The 20,720-nt window shown below is 39.3% G+C and overlaps 1 protein-coding gene across 1 annotated transcript; it reads left to right on the forward strand.

Annotated features, from left to right (window-relative positions):
* Positions 1-10,781: 10,781 nt before the first annotated feature.
* Positions 10,782-20,369, forward strand: LOC107790217 (uncharacterized). Its single transcript, XM_075249422.1, has 2 exons — positions 10,782-11,239; positions 19,623-20,369. Exons 1-2 carry the CDS (start codon positions 10,954-10,956, stop codon positions 20,003-20,005), a joined length of 669 nt encoding a protein of 222 aa, XP_075105523.1. The 5' UTR covers positions 10,782-10,953; the 3' UTR covers positions 20,006-20,369.
* Positions 20,370-20,720: the final 351 nt, after the last annotated feature.

Here is a 20,720-nt window from a genome sequence, read left to right on the forward strand (position 1 = left end):
TTTACCACCAAGTCGTCAACATAGCACTCGACATTTTTATTGAGAAGATCATCAAAAATATTCTGCATAGCCCTTTGGTAAGTAGCACCAGCATTTTTCAAGCCAAAATGCATTACCTTGTAGCAATAAATACCCTTGGGGTACGGAATGCAGTAAGCTCTTCATCTTTTGGCTCCATGCAAATTTGGTTATAGCCTGATGAACCGTCCATAAATGACATTGCCTCGTACTCAGTAGTAGCATCGATCATTAGTTCTGGAATGGAAGTGGGAACTCATCTTTCGGACACGCATTATTAAAATCCCTAAAGTCAACGCACACTCGAATCTGGCCATTTTTCTTCCTTATAGAGACAATACTTGAACCCATGTTGGGTATTTAACTTCATGAATAAAGCCAGCTTCGATGAGTTTGTTAACTTTGGTTTCAATCAAGGGAACCAAGTCCGACCTAAAATGCCTTTCAGCTTGTTAAATAGGACGAACACCATTTTTGACTGCAAGGTAATTGACTGCTACTTTCGGGTCCAAGCCAGGCATCTCTTTGTAACTCTAAGCGAAGACGTCCTTGAACTCCTTGAGTAACTCAATATAAATGCTCTCTTCATCAGCTTCTAGTAAAGTACTTAGGTAGGTGGGTCTTGGTTCTTTAATAAGGTTTTCCAAGGTTAACTTCTTTTAAGGCATCCACTGTCGTCTTCACTCCTTCTTCAAGTTCAGGTGGAGCATTCTTCGCATCTTCATCTTCTTAGGGGTCCCCATCGTTGAAATATATGTGATAACACAGTGAAACATCCTCCAATTCTGCATTATCCTCCATTGAAGATGGAATGACATTCTCGACTTGTACAGTAACATGATACGAAGAACCCACACTTTGTTCATCTTCGTCACGTTCCTTAGTGTAGACCACAGTATATGGCTTTACCTTCAGTACTTCTTTACATGAAACCACAAGTTTTGTTTGTCGCCTCATTCTAGAAGGAACCAAACTTTGGAAATCCTTAGAGATCTCCTGGATTTTGGGTGAAACGGGTATTCTTATGCTTAAATTTCTCCGGAACTTGTTCCCCTTCTTTAATGGACCCAATCTTTCAAACACGGAGGTCCTCACAGGTGATTTTCCAAGTCGATCAAAGACAGAAGGCTTGTTAGAAGCGACTGATTCATCTTCTACAATGATATAATTGCTGCTCGCCCTTCTTATTGAGATGTGCACTGGTGACGGTTGCTTATATCCCAAACCTTCACGTGGTTGCCTCGTTGCAGCTTCTGATCGGAGCTTCCCTAACTTTGACGGCTCATTGGGATTATATCAGGCTTTTGCAAATAGCTTGTAAGCGTTAGGGTCAAAACCTGCATCTGTTCACTTTTTAGGGAGTGCCACATTCTGCAAACAATTTTGGGCTACAAACCCTGCAAGCGGCTTCAAGGAAAACTTTACTACCTCATTCGTTTTACCAGAAGATTTAACTCATTTAGCGTGTTAGTTTGGAGATTAGATGATTCGCCCTCGTCTTTCTTCCTTTTAGGGACATATTGGAGCGCATGACTCACTTTCTTGCCATAAGATGCAATACCCCCTTTATAAGATTTATTCGCATTGGGTTGTACCTCCTCAATAACATCTTTGACTCTACCAGTAGTCACTTCGGCTCTTTTAGTTGTGGGCTCATCATTTTTGCTTTTTATTACATCATCAACTTGTATCTCCTTCACAATATGGTTCTTTAAGTAGAACTTTGCATCGACGAAGTGTGACTCAACCTCGGTGAATGGCTCATTATCAGCAACTATCTTCTTCTCGACTTCACCCTCATAGTATTTCAAGCATTGATGGTAGGTAGATGGAACCACTTTGTTCTCATGTATCCCAGGCCTTCCAAGCAAGACATTGTATGAAGTCTTTGTATCGATTACATGTAGCCATGCACTTGATTGAATATCTTCAATGGTGATTTCCAGCCTGATCGTGCATATGGATCTTTGCCCCTTGGTTGAATCCTTGGATCATCACACTACTTTCTAAGAGTTCACTCATGGGAATACCAAGTTATTTCATAGTGCGAATTGGCAAAATATTCACTGAGGATCCCCCATCAACCAAAATTTGATTTATTCTTTCATCGTGCATATAGCCAACCAGGTATAATAGGCGATTGTGAAGAGCGTCACCTAGTAGAAGATCGTCGTTTGTAAACATAAGCTTTTCCTCGCACGCATCAGCTTCTTGAGGAATAGACTCGATGAGCTTTTTTAAAGATGGTGCTAACGGTAGGTCGTCACTCTTTTCTTCCCCTTTATCAACATTGCAACAAGAGGCTTCAATACCATCACGGGAAAACTTCATGCGGAACCAATATGGCAAGAAATCCTCCAAGGTCACTGGATGCCGTGGCTTTTGAGGGTGCTGCACCTCCACTTTTGCTTTCTTTACGTGCTTAATTGGATTCCATCTCCTCGGTCTTTTCACCATTATTTTCCTTGTTGGTTGTTCCATTGATCCTTTTTGTGGGCTTCTTTTGTGGCGCCTATGACGAGTCACCAATGTCCAACCTTCATCATCCTCAGGTTGATTGACTTCAGCTTTGTCATTCTCTAGTAATTATTCATCTTTACTTTCTTTAATACCGCATAATTCATCCGGACTAAATGAGCCAACGGTGATAAAGACTTGGTTTGCGCTTGCTTTCTCATCTTCAAGCACGATCTTCTTTTCGCGAGCCAAGTCCATGACTTTGTCCTTAAAGACAAAGCACTTCTCCAGAGGGTGACTCATAAGTCGATGGTCTTTGCAGTAATTTGGGTCATTTGTTTTTCAAGCTTCATTTGGTCATTTCATCTCCGGAAGCTCAATGAGATTTAACTCAAGGAGTTCTTCAAAAATAGCTGGCACATCAGAATCCAGAAATAGGTACTATTTCTCTTGCATTTCTTTTAAAGTCAACTTTCCACTTGGCTTATCTTGAAAAGAAGTGGATTTCGTACTCTGCTTCTTGCTCACCTTCGTTGTGAACTTCACAGGTGATGTGTTGACATTCATAGCTTCTTTGCTTTCAGACTTGGGTACGAACTTTCTCCACTTCCTGACTTCTTGCTTGTCATTCCCTTTGCGAGGTTCATAGATGGGCAGCCTTTCATTTCCAGCAGAGGCCATACTCAATTCCATGTCATGGGCACGAGTTGCAAGTTCTTTAAATGTGCCAGGCTTGACACTTTGCAAGATGTAGCGCAATCCCCAATGCATACCTTGGATGCACATCTCTATGCCTGAAGCTTCACTAAGCCTGTCATTGTAGTTGAGGCTTGCATTCCTCCAACGATTGAAAAAATCGATAATTGGTTCCCCCTTTCGTTGACAAGTATTTGTAAGTTCTATCATGCTCACAGCACGTCTCGTACTATAAAAGCAATTGAGGAACTCTTGCTCTAGTTGATCCCAGCTATCGATAGATCCATCCTCGAGGTCTGTGTACTAGTCAAAAGCATTTCCTTTTAGCGAGCGGGCAAACTGCTTAATGAGGTAATCTCCATAAGTCCCAGCCTCATTGCACGTCTCCACGAAGTGCGTCACATGTTGCTTTAGGTTACCTTTACCATCAAACTGTTGAAACTTTGGAGGTTGATAGCTAGCAGGCATCTTCAACATATCGACCCTTGCAGTATATGACTTTGCATATGTAAGGGAGGATTTGGCAACAACTTCATATTTGTTCTTAATGGTTCCTTCAATGAACTCCTTCAGTTGATTGATTGGAATCATCCCTTCAGATGAGACAGGGATAGCCTTAGTAGATGCTACTAGTCTTGGGAAAGAGTCACTCTCTAGAACTTCTGGGAGCTTGCCGGGTGCATGGGTGGATTCTTCTTCTATCAAGATTCTCACCTTGTCTGTTAGCTTGTCAATTCTAGCCTCTTGATTTTGCATGCATTTGGTCAATCCAGCAATTGCTTCCATCAAGTTTGCCAACTGCTCCTCCATAGATGAAGTATTTGTCACCATGGCTTGCATGATTGTTATGGACGACGGAGAGTAGCATGGATTTTCACATAGATTGATCCTTGATTGACTTACGCTATGTGGTGTAAGTGGGGAGGATTCATCACTTGAAGCATCATCATCTTCCTTCACAGCAAAGTGCTTGGATCTTGAGAGGTCAAGCAGAGCAAGAGTTTTCTTGATCTTTTCAGCAACATCGCTTCCTCCTTCAGATGCGTTTGTGGAAGATCTTGCTCCTTTTGAGGATGAAGATCCGAAAACAGGGGTTGATGCGGATGACACTTGGGGTGCTTGTTGTCCTAAAGAGCTTGCTTTGCTCCTCGTAACTGGTCCGAAGCTTCCAAAGGTGACATCGAGGATGCTTTCCACATCGGCATAGAACCTAGAGTTAGCAGCCTTGGTGGAAGTTGAACTGGAGTTGATTTTCTTTGAAGCCATTTCAACGTTCTTGGATTTTGGTGATTGAAAAGTTGAGATGAGAGGTATAGATTGTCCCACTGGGCATACCAGAATTTGTAGACAATAAATTTGCGTCGAGAAAATAAAATCAAGACCGAAAATATCGCAACAATCGTAGTATTTTATTTCGAATATTTGAGTATTACAATCTCTATGAATCCTTTGATTCTTCTTTTCAACAGTAAATAAAAGAGCTTTTGAGATTAGTCTTGAATTTTATTCTATTTTAATCCAAGTGCTTGAGGTCTGATCTTGATCTTGACGTATTTTTAATCCAAGGGCTTGCAGCTTGTTCTTGAATTTTTGTCTTGATCTTTTATTCCTTAGAACACTTGAATGCTTGTAGCTTTTAGAGAAATCTGCAGCGTTTGATCCATGAGCTCTCTCTTGCTTCTTGTTATAACTTCTGGTGTCTTTTCTGAGTTATGAAGACTCTTATTTATAGTTGTGGAAGGGAGGAGTTGTGATAAGAACAAACTTTTTCCGACCAATCAAATTGAAGTGTGACATGACCGCATTTGATTGGCCAGAACATGTCACTTGCACACGTGGCGCGGTTTCATTGGCCTTCTAATGTGACTTGACATGCCTTGTCATTTTGACATGTGGCATGATCCTATTGGCTCTTCCGTTTGACTTGGCGCGCCACGTCATTTGACACGTGGCACCAAACTGGGCCTCTAGGAAGATGACATCTTGGGCCTAATGAAGTGTGTTCATCACTTTATTCCAATTAAATGGGCTAGCCCAATGAATTAAGACTTATTTATTTAATCCATATATGTTAGACTTATATAATTAATTCAATATTGGCCAATAGTATTTATTTAGACCAATATATCTTGAATTTAAAATATAATCCAATTTTTTTTATGGATTTAATTTTAATAAAATTTATATGCCTACAGTTACGTAACGACGGAAAATGCTAATTTATGGAACGAACGATTCCGCATCGTTTCTTTATTTTTTTCCCTCTCATCTTACCCTTTTTTATTATTGAATAATCATATTTTATCTTTTATCCTACCTTTTTATATAATAATATTACATTGTATCTTACTTTATCTTTATAATATTGCAAGTTTATGCTTCATATTATTGGTGTATGATATTTTGAAATGACAAACAATACAATCTATCCAAATATTGTATACATCAAAACGATACAATACAATAGAATATTATACGATACATTATGAAATGATACTAACAATCATCCAAACAAGTTGTAAGTTTTCTTTATTTACGAAAACTTTTGTTTTTACAAAACCTCTAATAAAGAAAAAAGTAAAATAGAGAAGAGTCAAATATATCCCTTTACTATTAGATATTGTTTAAAGTTATCCTCCGTTATGCTATTCGATGGAATATATCTCTACCGTCTAATTATGTCTACGTGGAGGACTTCTGAGCCATCTTATGCCCTAACCCATTACCCATGCTCAATACCCGATACCCAAAACTCATAACCCCATCTTTTCCAACAACTAAATAACTAAACAAATTCCCTTGCTCGAAAATTTCCAAAAATAAAATACGCTCTTCGTTTTTTGACGTTCTTAATAAAGGACTTAGAATTCTTTTTCTAAAAATGCAAATCTGAGTTCAAACTTCTGAAAATCGTTGAATGTTATTGTTGAATATCATTATTGGGAGCTGAAATCCGTGAATGAACTTTATTGGAGGAAAAAAAAGGGAGTTTCGACCTCCATTGACTCAGCTTTGAGCTTGGTTCAACACTTCAGATTTGAAGTTTTTAAATCAAAATCGACTGGGTGAGTTTTAAATCTGTTGTAAAAGCTTGATAGAACCTGAATCCAAAATCCGAGTGCATTTGGAATCTGATTTGACAAGAACTTGATCGAAAATTTTTGAAGCCTAATTTGTGGAGAAGATGCACTAGGTTTCTTGACCTCGTCTCTTATTGCTCAGATTGTTTGTTGGATCTTATTCGTATCATTGTACAGAAGTTGTGGGTAAAATTTGAGTACATTTTGTGAAGTTTTGATTAAGTTAGATCGAACAAATTTGAGTTGACTCCGCGAAGAACACAACCGGAGCTTCCTTGAATTAATCACCGAGCTTTGTTCGAATTTTGGTTGAGACTTGAGAGTCTTGGGTTACAACTTGAGATTGATTGGAGAAGCTTAGGTTGAGTTGGGATTAAAATTTTGAAGCAATGGTTCCAAAAATTTGCTGCCTTTGAAGAACCTGTAACACTCCGTTCATGTATTCGTATACTTAACAATTTCATAATCTTTACTCAGACCGCTTAAAAGGTCCTTTGTAACTTTATCCATCACAATGGTACCAAACAAATTGATCATCATCATCGTAATTGATCTACACAATTGAACCTAACCCACAGGAAGAGAGTGTTTAGTTTTTAAGTGTTGGGAAGGATCGGGTTATGGGTAATGAATTTTGGTATCGGGTATTGAGCATGGGTTACGAATTGGGGCATAAAATGGATCAGAAGCTTTCCACGTGGCATCTCCGTCAAATTAAGAATATAGTTGATCAATAATTAGACGATAGGATATATTTGATCGAATAGTATGGCGGAAGATAACTTTAAACAATATTTAATAGTAAAGGGATATATTTGGCCCTTCACCGAAAGTAAAATAATACATACGTGCAAATGCAATCAATATAAATCAATTTATATATATGCAGTTTTCTTATGCAGTGTGTCGAAAATTCAATTCAAATTTTCTATTCGACTTTGTCTAATATTGGTGCATCAATGATATTAACAGAGTTCTCTCCTGCATAAAAATGTACAATTGTTAGTAGATTAGTCAGAAGAGTTTATTGCACTCTATTCTTTAAAATTTGTTAGTAGATTAGTTGATTTAAAATTTTCATTACTCTATTCTTTTAAATCTTGGGATATTGGAACGAGGATCATAAATTCACTACCTTTGCAGCAAAGGATGCAGCTTTTATTTTCATCTTGGGACTTGTGAAGAAGTCAATTTGGTTTTGCGGTTCATTAAAATTATTTTTTTGGTTTTATATTAAATCTTTGAAAAGATATCTATATTTACACGTAAAAAATCTAAAAAAGGAAGAAGATATCTTACAGAATCATTTCCTCATTACATAGAGCAAAAAGGAGGAAATGACCATATTCAATTTGAAAAGAAAATAACTCTACAAATATCTCTTTCCATAGATCAATCTCCTGCATATTTTTTTTTAAAACAATCCTCAGTGAAAAAGATCATACTATTACTAAAGTAACATTCATAATAAGGAAGGTAAAATAGATCTCCCTACCAAAAAGAGACTAGTAACTAACAGTTTAATATTCCTTCTATCTCATATTATGTGTCGTATTTCTCTTTTATACGCCCATTAAGAAATATTAATTAGGAAAGGAATTAGGCTATTCTATCCTTATTTATATCTTAAGATATAATATCTCTTCATTGAATATTTATTTTATCTATGTGTTATCTCCATCTTCAAGAATAATTATGGGAGTAACTAGCGAGTCAAAATAAGCTGTTAACTGCCTACCTATGTGAATCTCCCCATACTACATTAAATAGCCATACCATTTTTAATTCGATTACAGAAAATGAATTGTACATGGGCGTGCGTAGACATTTCTTCAACAATTAAGTTGTTTAGGTAGAAGTTAGCCAAGGCAGTTGATCCCTTTCACCAGATGCTTATCTTATATTATAATCATATATTAAAAAAGTTGTACCCACGTACATAGAAAAAAATAAAAAATTCATTCATTCATTTTCTTTACAAGATTTGATCCAGAAGAATGACACAAGGGTCAAAAGGAAACGGTTCTAACTTCAGTACCATAAAGTTGAATTTTATTCACAATTTGAACCTTTTCCACTCCTTAACAATGTGAAAACAAAAATCTATTCAACATTTTGCTTTCGTCTCTCTTTACTTTAATCTAATGAAAGTTGCTTCCATTTACTGCAATTTTATTCCAAAACCAAATAGAAAACCATATATTTTAGGAATTATAAAAAGAATTTTTGGTCATAAAAAAGTAAACCAGTCACATCTACAAAGGATTTATGAGCCTCATTTACAAGCTAGTTAGGCTTATACAAGCTAGTTCCGTTGTATAAGAACAAAGGTGATATCCAGAGCTGTAACAATTATAAGGGTATCAAATTACTGAGTCATACCATAAAAGTTTGGGAGAGAGTGGTAGAAATGAGAGTGCGAATGACGGTGTCTATTTCAGACAACCAGTTCGGGTTCATGCCGGGGCGATCTACCACAGAAGCTATCCACCTTATTAGGAGGATGGTGGAACAATACAGGGATAGGAAGAAGGATCTCCACATGGTGTCTATTGATTTGGAGAAAACGTAGGGCAGGGTTCCTAGGGAGGTCTTATGGAGCTGCTTAGAGGCTAAATGGGTCTTGGTTGCCTATATTAGGGTGATTAAAGACATGTATGATGGAGCTAAGACTCGGGTTAAGATAGTAGGAGGCGACTCCGAGCATTTTCCGGTTGTTATGGGGTTACACCAAGGGTCTGCATTCAGCCCGTTCCTATTTGCCCTGGTGATGGATGCACTAACTCATCATATTCAAGGGGAGGTGCCATGGTGCATGCTATTTGCTGATGACATAGTTCTAATTGACGAGACACGAGGCGGCGTTAACGAGAGGCTAGAGGTTTGGAAACATGCCCTTGAGTCTAAAAGTTTCAAGTTGAGCAGGACGAAGACGGAATACCTCAAGTGCAAATTTGGGGTCGAGCCGACGAAAGCGGGAGTGGAAATGAGGCTGAACTCTCAAGTCATTCCCAAGAGGGGTAGTTTCAAGTACCTTGGATCGGTTATTCAGGGGATCGGGGAGATCGACGAGGATGTCACACACCGTATAGGGGTGGGGTGGATGAAGTGGAGGTTAGCATCGGGAGTCTTGTGTGACAAGAAAGTGCCACCGTTACTAAAAGGTAAGTTTTATAGAGCAGTGGTTAGGCCAACCATGTTGTATGAGACTGAATGTTGACCGGTTAAGAACTCACACGTCCAGAAGATGAAAGTAGCAGAGATGAGGATGTTGAGGTGGATGTGCGGGCATACAAGGATGAATAAGATTAGGAATGGAGATATTCGACAGAAGGTAGGCGTGGCCCCCATGGAGGACAAGATGCGGGAAGCAAGACTCAGATGGTTCGGGCACATTCAGAGGAGGAGCACTGATGCACCGGTGAAGAGGTGTGAACGACTGGTTGTGGTGGGCACGAGGAGAGGTAGAGGGCGACCTAAGAAGTATTGGAGAGAGGTGATCAGACAGGACTTGACGCGACTTAGGATTACTGAGGACATGGCCCTTGACGGAGAATTGTGGAGGTCGAACATTAAGGTTGTAGGTTAGGGGGAAGTTGTGAATATTTATACATCGCACTAGAGTGAGACTAGCCAATTAGGAGTTAGTCTTTGGCTGCTACCGGTCATCTACTGATGCAGGGCTTTATTTGCTGGTTATTATTATGCCATCAATCTATTTCGTATTTCTTATATTGTTGTTATTTTATTATGAGTCTATTGATGATATTAATATATCTTCTCTTGTTGCTTTCTTTAGCCGAGGGTCTCCTGGAAACAGCCTCTCTGCCCCTCAGGGTAGGGGTAAGGTCTGCGTACATATTACCCTCCCCAGACCCCACTTGTGAGATTATACTGGGATGTTGTTGTTGTTGTTGTTGTTGTTGTTGTTGTTGTTGTTAGGCTTATATCACCCTCATAGAAAAAACTTGTCCTTTATATTTGAGATGGTCATTTGAATTTATTTTTGAACAGTTTTGATCCTTAAATTTATCAAAATCGAATATTTTTGATTTTCGTTCAATATTTAGCAAATTATGGTTGTTAGATTTAACAAATTTAACAAGAAACACCTGGAAAGTACCGTCAAATAATAATCGCACATCAAAAATTTTACCGGACTCTAAAAATAAATAAAAAAAATAGAAATTGTACCTCAAAAGCTGCATCAAACTTTAAAATTATAGATTTGAAATACCAAAAACTATAAAAATTGTACCTCCTAATGTGAGTTCATGTTTTCTTTTCTTTTTAATAGTTTCCATTAAAACTAACAATTAAAATTTATTATATAATTGACGGATACTAAAATTGCTTTCTTTTGGCAAACTTAAAAGACCAAAATTACTGAGGAGTATATACAAGAGACCACTTTGTCAATTTATCTAAAGTATTTAATCCAAATATACAATTCGGAAAAGCTAAGGGACCTCAGTGTAACTAAGAGTCCTGTACTAAATTGCAACTTTTTTTTTGCAACTTATTTTCAGCTACAAAAACCTGCAACAAAAACCTCTCCAGATCATATTCTTCTTCGTCTTCTTCACCTCTCCAGCTATTCCTGCTGTTTATACATCTTCATCCTAACCCTTAAAATATCCATCAACATTCTCAATCTGAAATCTCGACCGTTCAAAAGAAAAAAAGGAAACCGACTAGAATCATGATTCAGTTACTATTCACTTTGATATTTGCTGAAATGGCACTAATCGTGATCTTCGTGTTCAAGACGCCGTTGAGGAAGCTAGTAATAATGGGCCTGGACCGGGTCAAGAGAGGCCGCGGCCCAATTATTGTGAAAACTGTTGCTGGTACTGTCTTCGTCGTTATGCTCTCCACCATCTACAGTATTGCGTCGATCCGCACGCGGTGGATGGATGAAGGAGGTGATATCACTCCCACTGATCAGATTCTATTGGCTCAGCATCTTCTAGAAGCTTCTCTTATGGGTATCGTTCTCAAACTGAATTTTGATCTTGTGATTCTCTAATTTAGTTTATTAGTTTTGGTTTTTGACTGCGTGTTAGATGTAATTAGACTTCTTGTAATTATATTATTTATGAAGCTTATGGATGTAAAATAAATAAATAAGTAAAATTTGTGTGCTGTGCTAGTACAGGAAGATTCCGGATTCAGAGGCAGTGGGTACATCGCCCTTTACATGCGGATTCTTAAATTTTCATTTAAATTTATCTTAAACATATTACTCCATATAATTTGAGTCTGAGATAGTAGTGTACAGTGTTTTTAAAAGCAAAAGGTGTAAAAAAGTGACAAAGCCCACGGGGCTTGAAGCAGAAAGTGTGAAGCATAGGGGCGGATGTATCTTTATGCTAACGGGTTCATCTAAAATAGTACTTTTGACACAGAGCATAAATTTATGTGTAAAAATTCAATAAATTGCAACAAATAGTAGACATGAACCCATAACTTCAAAAAATAACAGGTTCAATGCTAAGAAGCTTAAAGATTGTAACCATAAAGTTTATATTTTGGATCCGCCTTTGGTTAAGTAAGTGCACACAACAACAACAACAGCCCAGTATAATTCCACTAGTGGGGTCTGAGGAGGGTAATATGTACGCAGACCTTACCCCTACCCCGAGGGGCAGAGAGGCTGTTTCCAGGAGACCCTCGGCTCAAGAAAGCGACAAGAGGCGATATATTAGTACTAATCAATAGACTCATAATAAAATAACATAAAATAAAAATAACAACAATATAAGAAATATAGGAAGTACGAAAAAGATGGAAGATATAATAATATCCAGCAGATAAAGCCCTGCATCAGTAGCTGACCAGTAGCATCCTAAGACTAACTCCTAACTGGATAGTCTCACTTTAGTGCGCTGTAGAAATACTCACAACTTCCCCCTAGCCTACAACCTTAATGCTCGACCTCCACAATTCTCTGTCAAGGGCCATGTCCTCAGTAATCCTAAATCGCGCCATGTCCTGTCTGATCATCTCTCCCCAATACTTCTTAGGTCTCCCTCTACCTCTCCTCGTGCCCACCACAGCCAGTCGTTCACACCTCCTCACCGGTGCCTCAGTGCTCCTCCTCTGAATGTGCCCGAACCATCTGAGTCTTGCTTCCCGCATCTTGTCCTCCATGGGGGCCACGCCCACCTTCTCTCGAATATCTTCATTCCTAATCTTATCCATCCTTGTATGCCCGCACATCCACCTCAACATTCTCATCTCTGCTACTTTCATCTTCTGGATGTGAGAGTTTTTAACCGGCCAACACTCGATCCCATACAACATGGCAGGCCTAACCACTGCTCTATAAAACTTACCTTTTAGTAACGTTGGCACTTTCTTGTCACACAGGACCCCGACGCTAAACTCCACTTCATCCACCCCACCCCTATACGGTGTGTGACATCCTCGTTGATCTCCCCGATCCCCTGAATAACTGACCCAAGGTACTTGAAACTACTCCTCTTAGGAATGACTTGAGAGTTGAGCCTCACTTCCACTCCCACTTCCGTCGGCTCGGCCCCAAATTTGCACTCGAGGTATTCCGTCTTCGTCCTGCTCAGCCTGAAGCCTTTAGACTCAAGGGCCTGTCTCCAAACCTCTAGCCTCTCGTTGACGCCGCCTCGTGTCTCATCGATTAGAACTATGTCATCAGCAAATAGCATGCACCATGCACATCTCCTTGAATATGATGAGTTAGTGCATCCATCACTAGGGCAAATAGAAAAGGGCTGAACGCAAACCCTTGGTGTAACCCCGTAACAATCGGAAAATGCTCGTAGTCGCCTCTTACTGTCCTAACCCGAGTCTTAGTTCCATCATACATGTCTTTAATCACCCTAATGTAGGCCGCCGGGACTCCTTTAACCTCTAAGCAGCTCCATAAGACCTCCCTAGGAACCCTGTCGTACGCTTTCTCTAGATCAATAAACACCATGTGGAGATCCTTCTTCTTATCCCTGTATTGTTCCACCATCCTCCTAATAAGGTGGATAGCTTCTGTGGTATATCGCCCCGGCATGAATCCGAACTGGTTGTCTCAAATAGACACTGTCTTTCGCACTCTCATTTCTACCACTCTCTCCCAGACTTTCATGGTATAACTCAGTAATTTGATACCCCTATAGTTGTTACAGCTGGATATCACCTTTGTTTTTATACAACGGAACCATTGTACTCCACTTCCACTCTTCAGACATCCTATTAGTCTTGAATATAACATTAAACAACCCAGTAAACCATTCCAAGCCTGCTCTACCCACACACCTCCAAAGTTCAACCGGAATTTCGTCTGGCCCGGTAGCTCTGCCCCTTCTCATCTTACGCATTGCCTCCATGACCTCATCGACCTCAATGTCCCTACAATAACTTAATTCATGGGGACTATCGGCATTCCTCAGTTTACCTAGTACAATATCTTTATGAAAGTAGGTCTGCCATCTCCTCTTAATCTGGTCATCCCCCATCAAAACTTTGCCGTCATCATCTTTTATGCACCTCACTTGGTCCAGATCCCGAGCCGTCCTCTCTCTCACCTTAGCGATTCGGAATAACTTCTTCTCCCCGCCTTTGTTCCCTATTTCCTCATACAGACGAGCAAAAGCTGCCGTTTTAGCCTCCGTTACTGCCATCTTCGCCTCCTTCCTAGCTACCTTATACCTCTCATTGTTCGCTCTCTTCTCCTCCTCACCAGTGCTCCCTATTAACCATAGGTAAGCCGCCTTCTTTGCTTCCACTTTACCTTGGACAACTGCATTCCACCACCAGTCTCCTTTGTGGCCACCAGTGCGGCCCGAAGATATCCCTAACACCTCTCTCGCCGCCTTCCTTATACAGTTCGCCGTCGTCGACCACATAGTATTTGCGTCCCCACTACTCCAAGCTCCCATTGCCCATAACCTTCCTTCCAAATCCTGAGCTTTATCCTTAGTCAAGGCGCCCCACCTAATCCTCGGGCGTCCTCGTCCTGACCTTTTCTTCCCCTTTATCATTATACCAATGTCCATCACCAAAAGCCTATGCTGCGTTGCAAGGGTCTCTCCTGGGATAACATTGCAATCCTCGCACAACCTTCTGTCGCATCTCCTGAGGAAAAGATAGTCAATCTGAGTCTTCGCCACCGAACTTTGGTAAGTAACCAAGTGCTCCTCCCGCTTCGGAAAACATGAGTTCGCAATCACTAGATCGAATGCCTTGGCAAAGTCCAACAGCGAAGTGCCCCTTTCGTTCTGCTCCCCGAAACCAAAGCCGCCATGCACCTCAGTATAACCACCTGCCGACGACCCAATATGACCATTGAAATCTCCTCCTATGAATAACCTCTCGGAAGGTGGAATACTACGAACGACGTCATCCAACCCCTCCCAAAAACGCCTTTTAATCTCCTCATCCAAGCTCGCTTGCGGTGCGTACGAGCTAATGACATTTAAAGTACACTCACCCACCACCAATTTAATAGTCATTAGTCTATCATTCACCCGCCTAACCTCTACTACTAACTCTCTAAGATGGCTATCTACCAGGATACCCACTCCATTCTTACCTCTCCGGACTCCAGAGTACCACAACTTATACCCATCCGCGTTTTTCGCCCTCGATCCAACCCACCTAGTCTCCTGAACACATGCTATATTAATCTTCCTCTTCTGAAGGATATTTGCCAACTCTATAGACTTACTCGTTAGTGAACCTATGTTCCATGACCCGATTCTCAACCTATAGGCTCCCTTGCCCCCTCTACCTCCCCTACCTCCCGTCCCACACCCTGACCCCGTCCCCACACTCTGCCCCACCCGAGGACATGCCCTTAATCTATCATCCCAGACTGCAGTCACTACACCTACGACAATCTAAAGGAGACTCGCTAGTGCACAACGGACAACGAATCAAACTAGAAGGAAACAAGTGACTACTAGTACACTAGTAGAATGATTGAACAGAACTATTGTGAACTAAAGTAACATCAATTTAGCTAACACCAAAAGAGAACGAGAGGTACCAACTCCCGAGAACCAAACCTGTGTTGATTTGTTGTACTCGATGTAGTTGTACGCTCACACACTGCTTCCCACCACCCTTTGCTGACGCCCGTCCAGGTTACTCTCCTTTGCTAGTGCTCGTGCGCCCAACTTGTCTCCAACACTTCGAGAATTTTCCTGAAAACACAGAAAAACCTCGACCCAAAAACCAAAAAGAGGGCTGTCACCGCTACCACTGGTGTAGCCCTGATAGTAGTAGGGGAAATGTAGGGAAAAACAAAGAACTACACAAAATTCACCAAGTTCTACCGTGGTACAACAAAATTCACAGATCAAAACTATACCCTCAAGAAAAATAAATCAAATCTGGAATCTGGAAAATAAATCAAATCTGGAAAGAACAAAAGGAAAATAAATGAGAAATTATTTTTAAAAAAGGTACTATACCTGAAGAAACAAATTGATTTTGAGTGAAATCCAAAAGCAGATGACAACAACTCAAAACACACTGTGCAAACTGAAATTAACAGTAAAATAAAAGACAATCTTCAGCCAAAAGTAGGCCAAGAAATGAGATATCAAGCGACCCAATTAGTGACCCAGCAAAATAAAATCAACCAAAGACAGATTGCTTAATTCCAGTAAAAAACGCAAATCGAAAAAGACTCGAAATGATTTCACCTTTTTGGGCAGCGGCAACAATCCCATTAATACCACATCAATTTCCCATATACCGTCTCTACTTCAATTAATTCCTTCTTAATAAACCGTGAATCTCAAAGACAAGAAGGGGGTGGGGGCAAGAAGACAAGGGGGTGGGGTGGGGGCAAGAAGACAAGAAGAACAAGAAAGAAAGGGGAAGTAACGGGAAAGAAGAAGAAAGCAGGAAGGAGAAAGAGAGGAAAAGAAGACAAGGGTGGAGTGGGGTGGGGTGGGGGTATTACCTGGTCCGGTGGTCGCCGGAGGTCCGGTGATAGGGACGTTAGAGAGATGAGATGAGAGAGACGTTAGAGACTTTCTACCCTATAAATTTTGGTAGAGGATTAAAAGTACCATAAACATATAAGTTTAGTACTATAATAATTAAACTAAAATTAAAATAACCAATTTCAACATCCAATATGCAATAATCCACATATTAATCGAACTCCTCAAAGTTGAGATTTAGAGAACCAACCACTTCTTGTCGGGATCACTTTTTGGATGCCTAGATCACGGATAAATGAAAATTTTAGTGATAAGACATTTTCAACTGTAGTCAATATATGGGGTTTGTATATTTATCCAATTCATCCTATTCTTGATTTCTTTATTGTAATATTACAATTACACTATTTTAGTAAACTTAGCTTCATTAGTTCAGTTTAGGCTCGTTATTGTTGTAAGCATACACTTCCTAAAGCGTAAGGCTTCACCCATGAACCATAACACCTTGCTTCATCACTTTATGCAACAAAATGATGGATTTAATAACACATGCAGTGCACGTACACCCACTGCTTGTATGCTGGATCGATTATCCAACATACAAGCATTGGGTGAATGTGCACTGCTATCTCAGACTCAAACTATATATATACATACATATTAAATATACACGCACATGTATGTAGAAGTGCATCAACCTGTACAATAAACCTTCCTCTTGTTCTGTTTTTAAAATTCAATTGCCTCTTATAAGATTCTCTTCTTTTTATTTTTATTTTCTGTTACATCTGTTTTGCTGCATTGTTGTCTGAATTGTTACATTTATAAACTGCAAAGCAGTTCTCCTTCCTTATCCGTGCAAGTTCTTAACTCAATGATTTGAATATTGTTTACATGTATATTTGTTGCTTCTGAAATTTGACTAAACATCAGTGGTTGACTTAGAATAGAGCTCTTTGGTTTATTTATTCACGACAAAGCTTATGCATTTAATTTCACTTGGTTAGTCTATACTAAACTAAGGTCTAATTAATCTGAATGAGGTTGACCGTTTCAATTAATTAGCTTAAAGCATTGAATTAAAGTTCGGCCTTTTAACCTTATTATACGACAGCGATTTTATTCCGTCCTCTCTAAACACTGTTTTATTCCTTTTTGATAAATGACATACTTAACACAGTAGTTCAGTACTGTGTACACGCCAACAATTGAATGGGGCATGCTAAAAAGTTTAAGTGCTTGTGCTACAGTTCTTTTTGCACAAGAACTTTGTCTTTATTATCCTATTCCATAACATCATGTTATACATTTGACCTTCACTTCTTTAAGCATAACGGTATTAGAAAAACTATTTATAACGCATAGCTTTAGTGCTCTTAAAAAGGGATGAAGCCTCATCTATTTTGCTAAACCCATATTGCAGTTTTGAATGGGGGGATGGAGATCTTGCTCTTATACAGTCAACTTCGCAAAGTTATGCATGGTTTTCTCCACCTGTGCCATCTGGCTCTAGGCCAGAAGTGCACATTGTCATTTGTTAAGAGTAGATAAAAAAACAACTCCCTCAGTCCCGTTTAATGTGACATGCTTTCCTTTTTAGTTTGTCCCAAAATAGAATGACATCATTCTCTTTTTAGAAACTATTTAAGCTGATCATTACTTTTTTACGCTTAATGACATGATTTGTTGGACCCACTAGACATAATAGTTCATTCTTTTATTTTTTTGAGAAAGATAAAAGTTCATTCTTTATAAGGAGGGAGAAAATGAAAAGATATGTGGAACTCTCGCCACCACGAAATGATAATCTTGGCACTTTGTATATATTTGTCTTACACGTCAAGAGTCTTATTTCACATCTTAAATTCCGTGCCCGGGCAAGCACCTTCAAATAAAATGAGACAGAGGGAGTACTATATGGGTATTGTGGTTGAATATGAACAGCCAAGTGGATATCCTCTGGCTTACTTTCTGCTTTCCTCTATAAACTACTGGGGAAAAGTTGATATCTAGTCATTTGTTTACAGGTGAGGAAGGATGCACATTGCAATAATGATCTATGTATTATGCTCCCACTTGATAAAACTCTATTTGACCCCTGTTCACTGGTTGCCATATTTGGCTTACACGTCAAGAGTCTTCTTTAACATCTTAAATTCCGTGCCCCGGCAAGCACTTTCAAATAGCCTTGTCGATTGCTTAGTATAATTTCGTATTTAATTATATGTTAAACGTTTGTATACAATAATCTATTTTTCTATTTTTTCACAAAGACATGCCGATTGTGAAGAATGTTTCTGAAAAGAAATTTTGTTTTCATTCACTACAATGTGCTTAATGCTTTCATTTAGCAACTACTCGATATGTGCAATGACCATTTGAGTCCACAACCACAAATTCAACCTACTTTCATCGTTTAAGTCACTACTCTGCCTTCTGTTGTTTAAATCAACCGATTATTTAACTCTGATGAAAGCGAAGGAAAAGGTACACATTCAAACGTGTCATGGCTTGGTGTTGGTCTTTCTGGGCTGTCTATTTCTAATCTAGAGTCGTTAGGGGTTTTGCCAGGTTATTAAAGCCAGGGCATTGTAACTGGGTTTTTTCTGAGACTTGCATCTGTGAAGTCACACTTGTGCTTTTACTGTCCGGATGAACTACTTTTACCATTAAAGTAAAAGTATTGCTTGATTCTTCCCTTTGTTTGGTTTCAAAATTCTCAATCAAAAGGAAGAAAAAGTTAAGACTAGGAGAATCATAGGGGAAATGGGCTCCTAGGGATTTGGTCCAGTGGTAAGAGCGTAGCATGTGATGTGTCTGTTAGGTGCAAGTAACGACGTTGAACCATGTGTCAAACAAAAGCTTATTGTTTAACTGTAGAAGGGTAGAGGGGAGGGTCCATCATCCACTGAGTTTCAAACCGTGTGCCACTGGTTACTCGTGGATTTTTCGGTTATCAGAAAAGAATCATAACGGAAATTTTCATGGACCAAAGATGGAAAATTGGAATAATCTGCATGGACGTAGTTTTGTCCAAATATTGATTCTTTTCAACTCGTTTCACTTTTACCGATATGAAAAGTGAAAGGAGATACAATACAGATTCTCTTTTTTCCGCACATAATAATGCCAAGTATATTTAGATGTGTATTGATAAGCACTTGAAAAGTGCGGTTCGGAGGTACTCTCTCGTTTGCAATAAACTTGATATCTTTTCCTTTTGAGGTTTCTCTGCAGGATGGTCTTATAACAAATTGGAAGTTATTTATTAGAGAATTTCACTATTTAAAGATTAATGCTGCAATTGTTTAGCATGTTCAGAAGTATAACCTTTTAGGCGTCTTTCGTGTGTCATAGAAAGGCATCTGACTCGAGGGGTATCTCTGTTGCACTTTCTCTCTGTCTTCTGTTCCCAGTTTGGATTTCACAGTTACTTTTTATGCAGGATTCTCCCTCTTCCTCGCTTTCATGATCGATAGACTGCACCATTATATAAGAGAACTTAGTATGAGGAGGAAGACAATGGAAGCTGTGAGAAAGCAAAACAGAGCCTTTGAGGATGGAAAAAGTGGAGCTTCTGAGGAGATCAAAACTTTGGAGGAAGAGGCAAGTGCATTGCGTGGAAAAATTAAACAGCTAGAGTCAGAACTGCAGGTGAAGGCCAAAGAAGCAAGCGGTGCTGAAGCCAATGCCGTTGCTCTAAAAAAGCAGTCCGAAGGATTTCTTCTTGAATATGACCGCTTACTTGAGGAAAACCAAAATCTTCGTTCTCAATTGCAATCACTAGATCGTACATTGTCACGCTCTGATAGCAAGAAGGTGTCCTAAAGAACCGTGTCTCACGGTGTTCGAACCATGTCTCACAATGTCTTGTTAATACCTTCGCATCTTTCCAGCTCAAAATCTGAATGAGGTGTAAGAATCAGAGTTCCGAGAGTAGTTGTCATTTTACTCTATGATATAGTCTGTATCCTTAAATTTCTGTTGTGCGATAGGGGGTTGGCATATATGATTGCTAGAAACTTCTTTTCTTTCAATATTTAGTCTACTTTATCGTCTTGAAATGTGGCCTGCGTCTGCAGTCATTGCTAACTTCAACCAGTAAGATGCCTTCCCAGAAAGTACTTGTAGGTTTATTGGCTGTGAAATTTCTTTAGCATTGTAAAATCCTTTTAAACGAATTCCTTTTTGATGCCTTGACTCGGATATTGCTCTCAATATCCATGCCCTTAGCGGGTTCTTGTTGAATCATTGATATCTTCATTCAAGTAGTGTTTCCTGTCAAATATTCCTTCATTTTAGTGGATGCACACTTTTGTCTTTAAATTTATATAAGTGCCAAATTCACCTGGCGAATTAAAGCAGAGCTTAAAAAACTATGTTCTTGTGTATCTAGGGACTGATGATGACAGGAAGAAAAAAGAGAAAAAAATAAGAGCATGCTTGGAAAGTCACTTTGTGATTGGATGCGGGTGTTGAGTGTAATTATATTGTTTGTCTATTTGTCTGATCAAGTAATTACTTGGTTAGCTGAGTGTGATTG

This window comes from Nicotiana tabacum, chromosome 3, assembly GCF_000715075.1.
Source record: "Nicotiana tabacum cultivar K326 chromosome 3, ASM71507v2, whole genome shotgun sequence".
NCBI lineage: Eukaryota > Viridiplantae > Streptophyta > Magnoliopsida > Solanales > Solanaceae > Nicotiana > Nicotiana tabacum.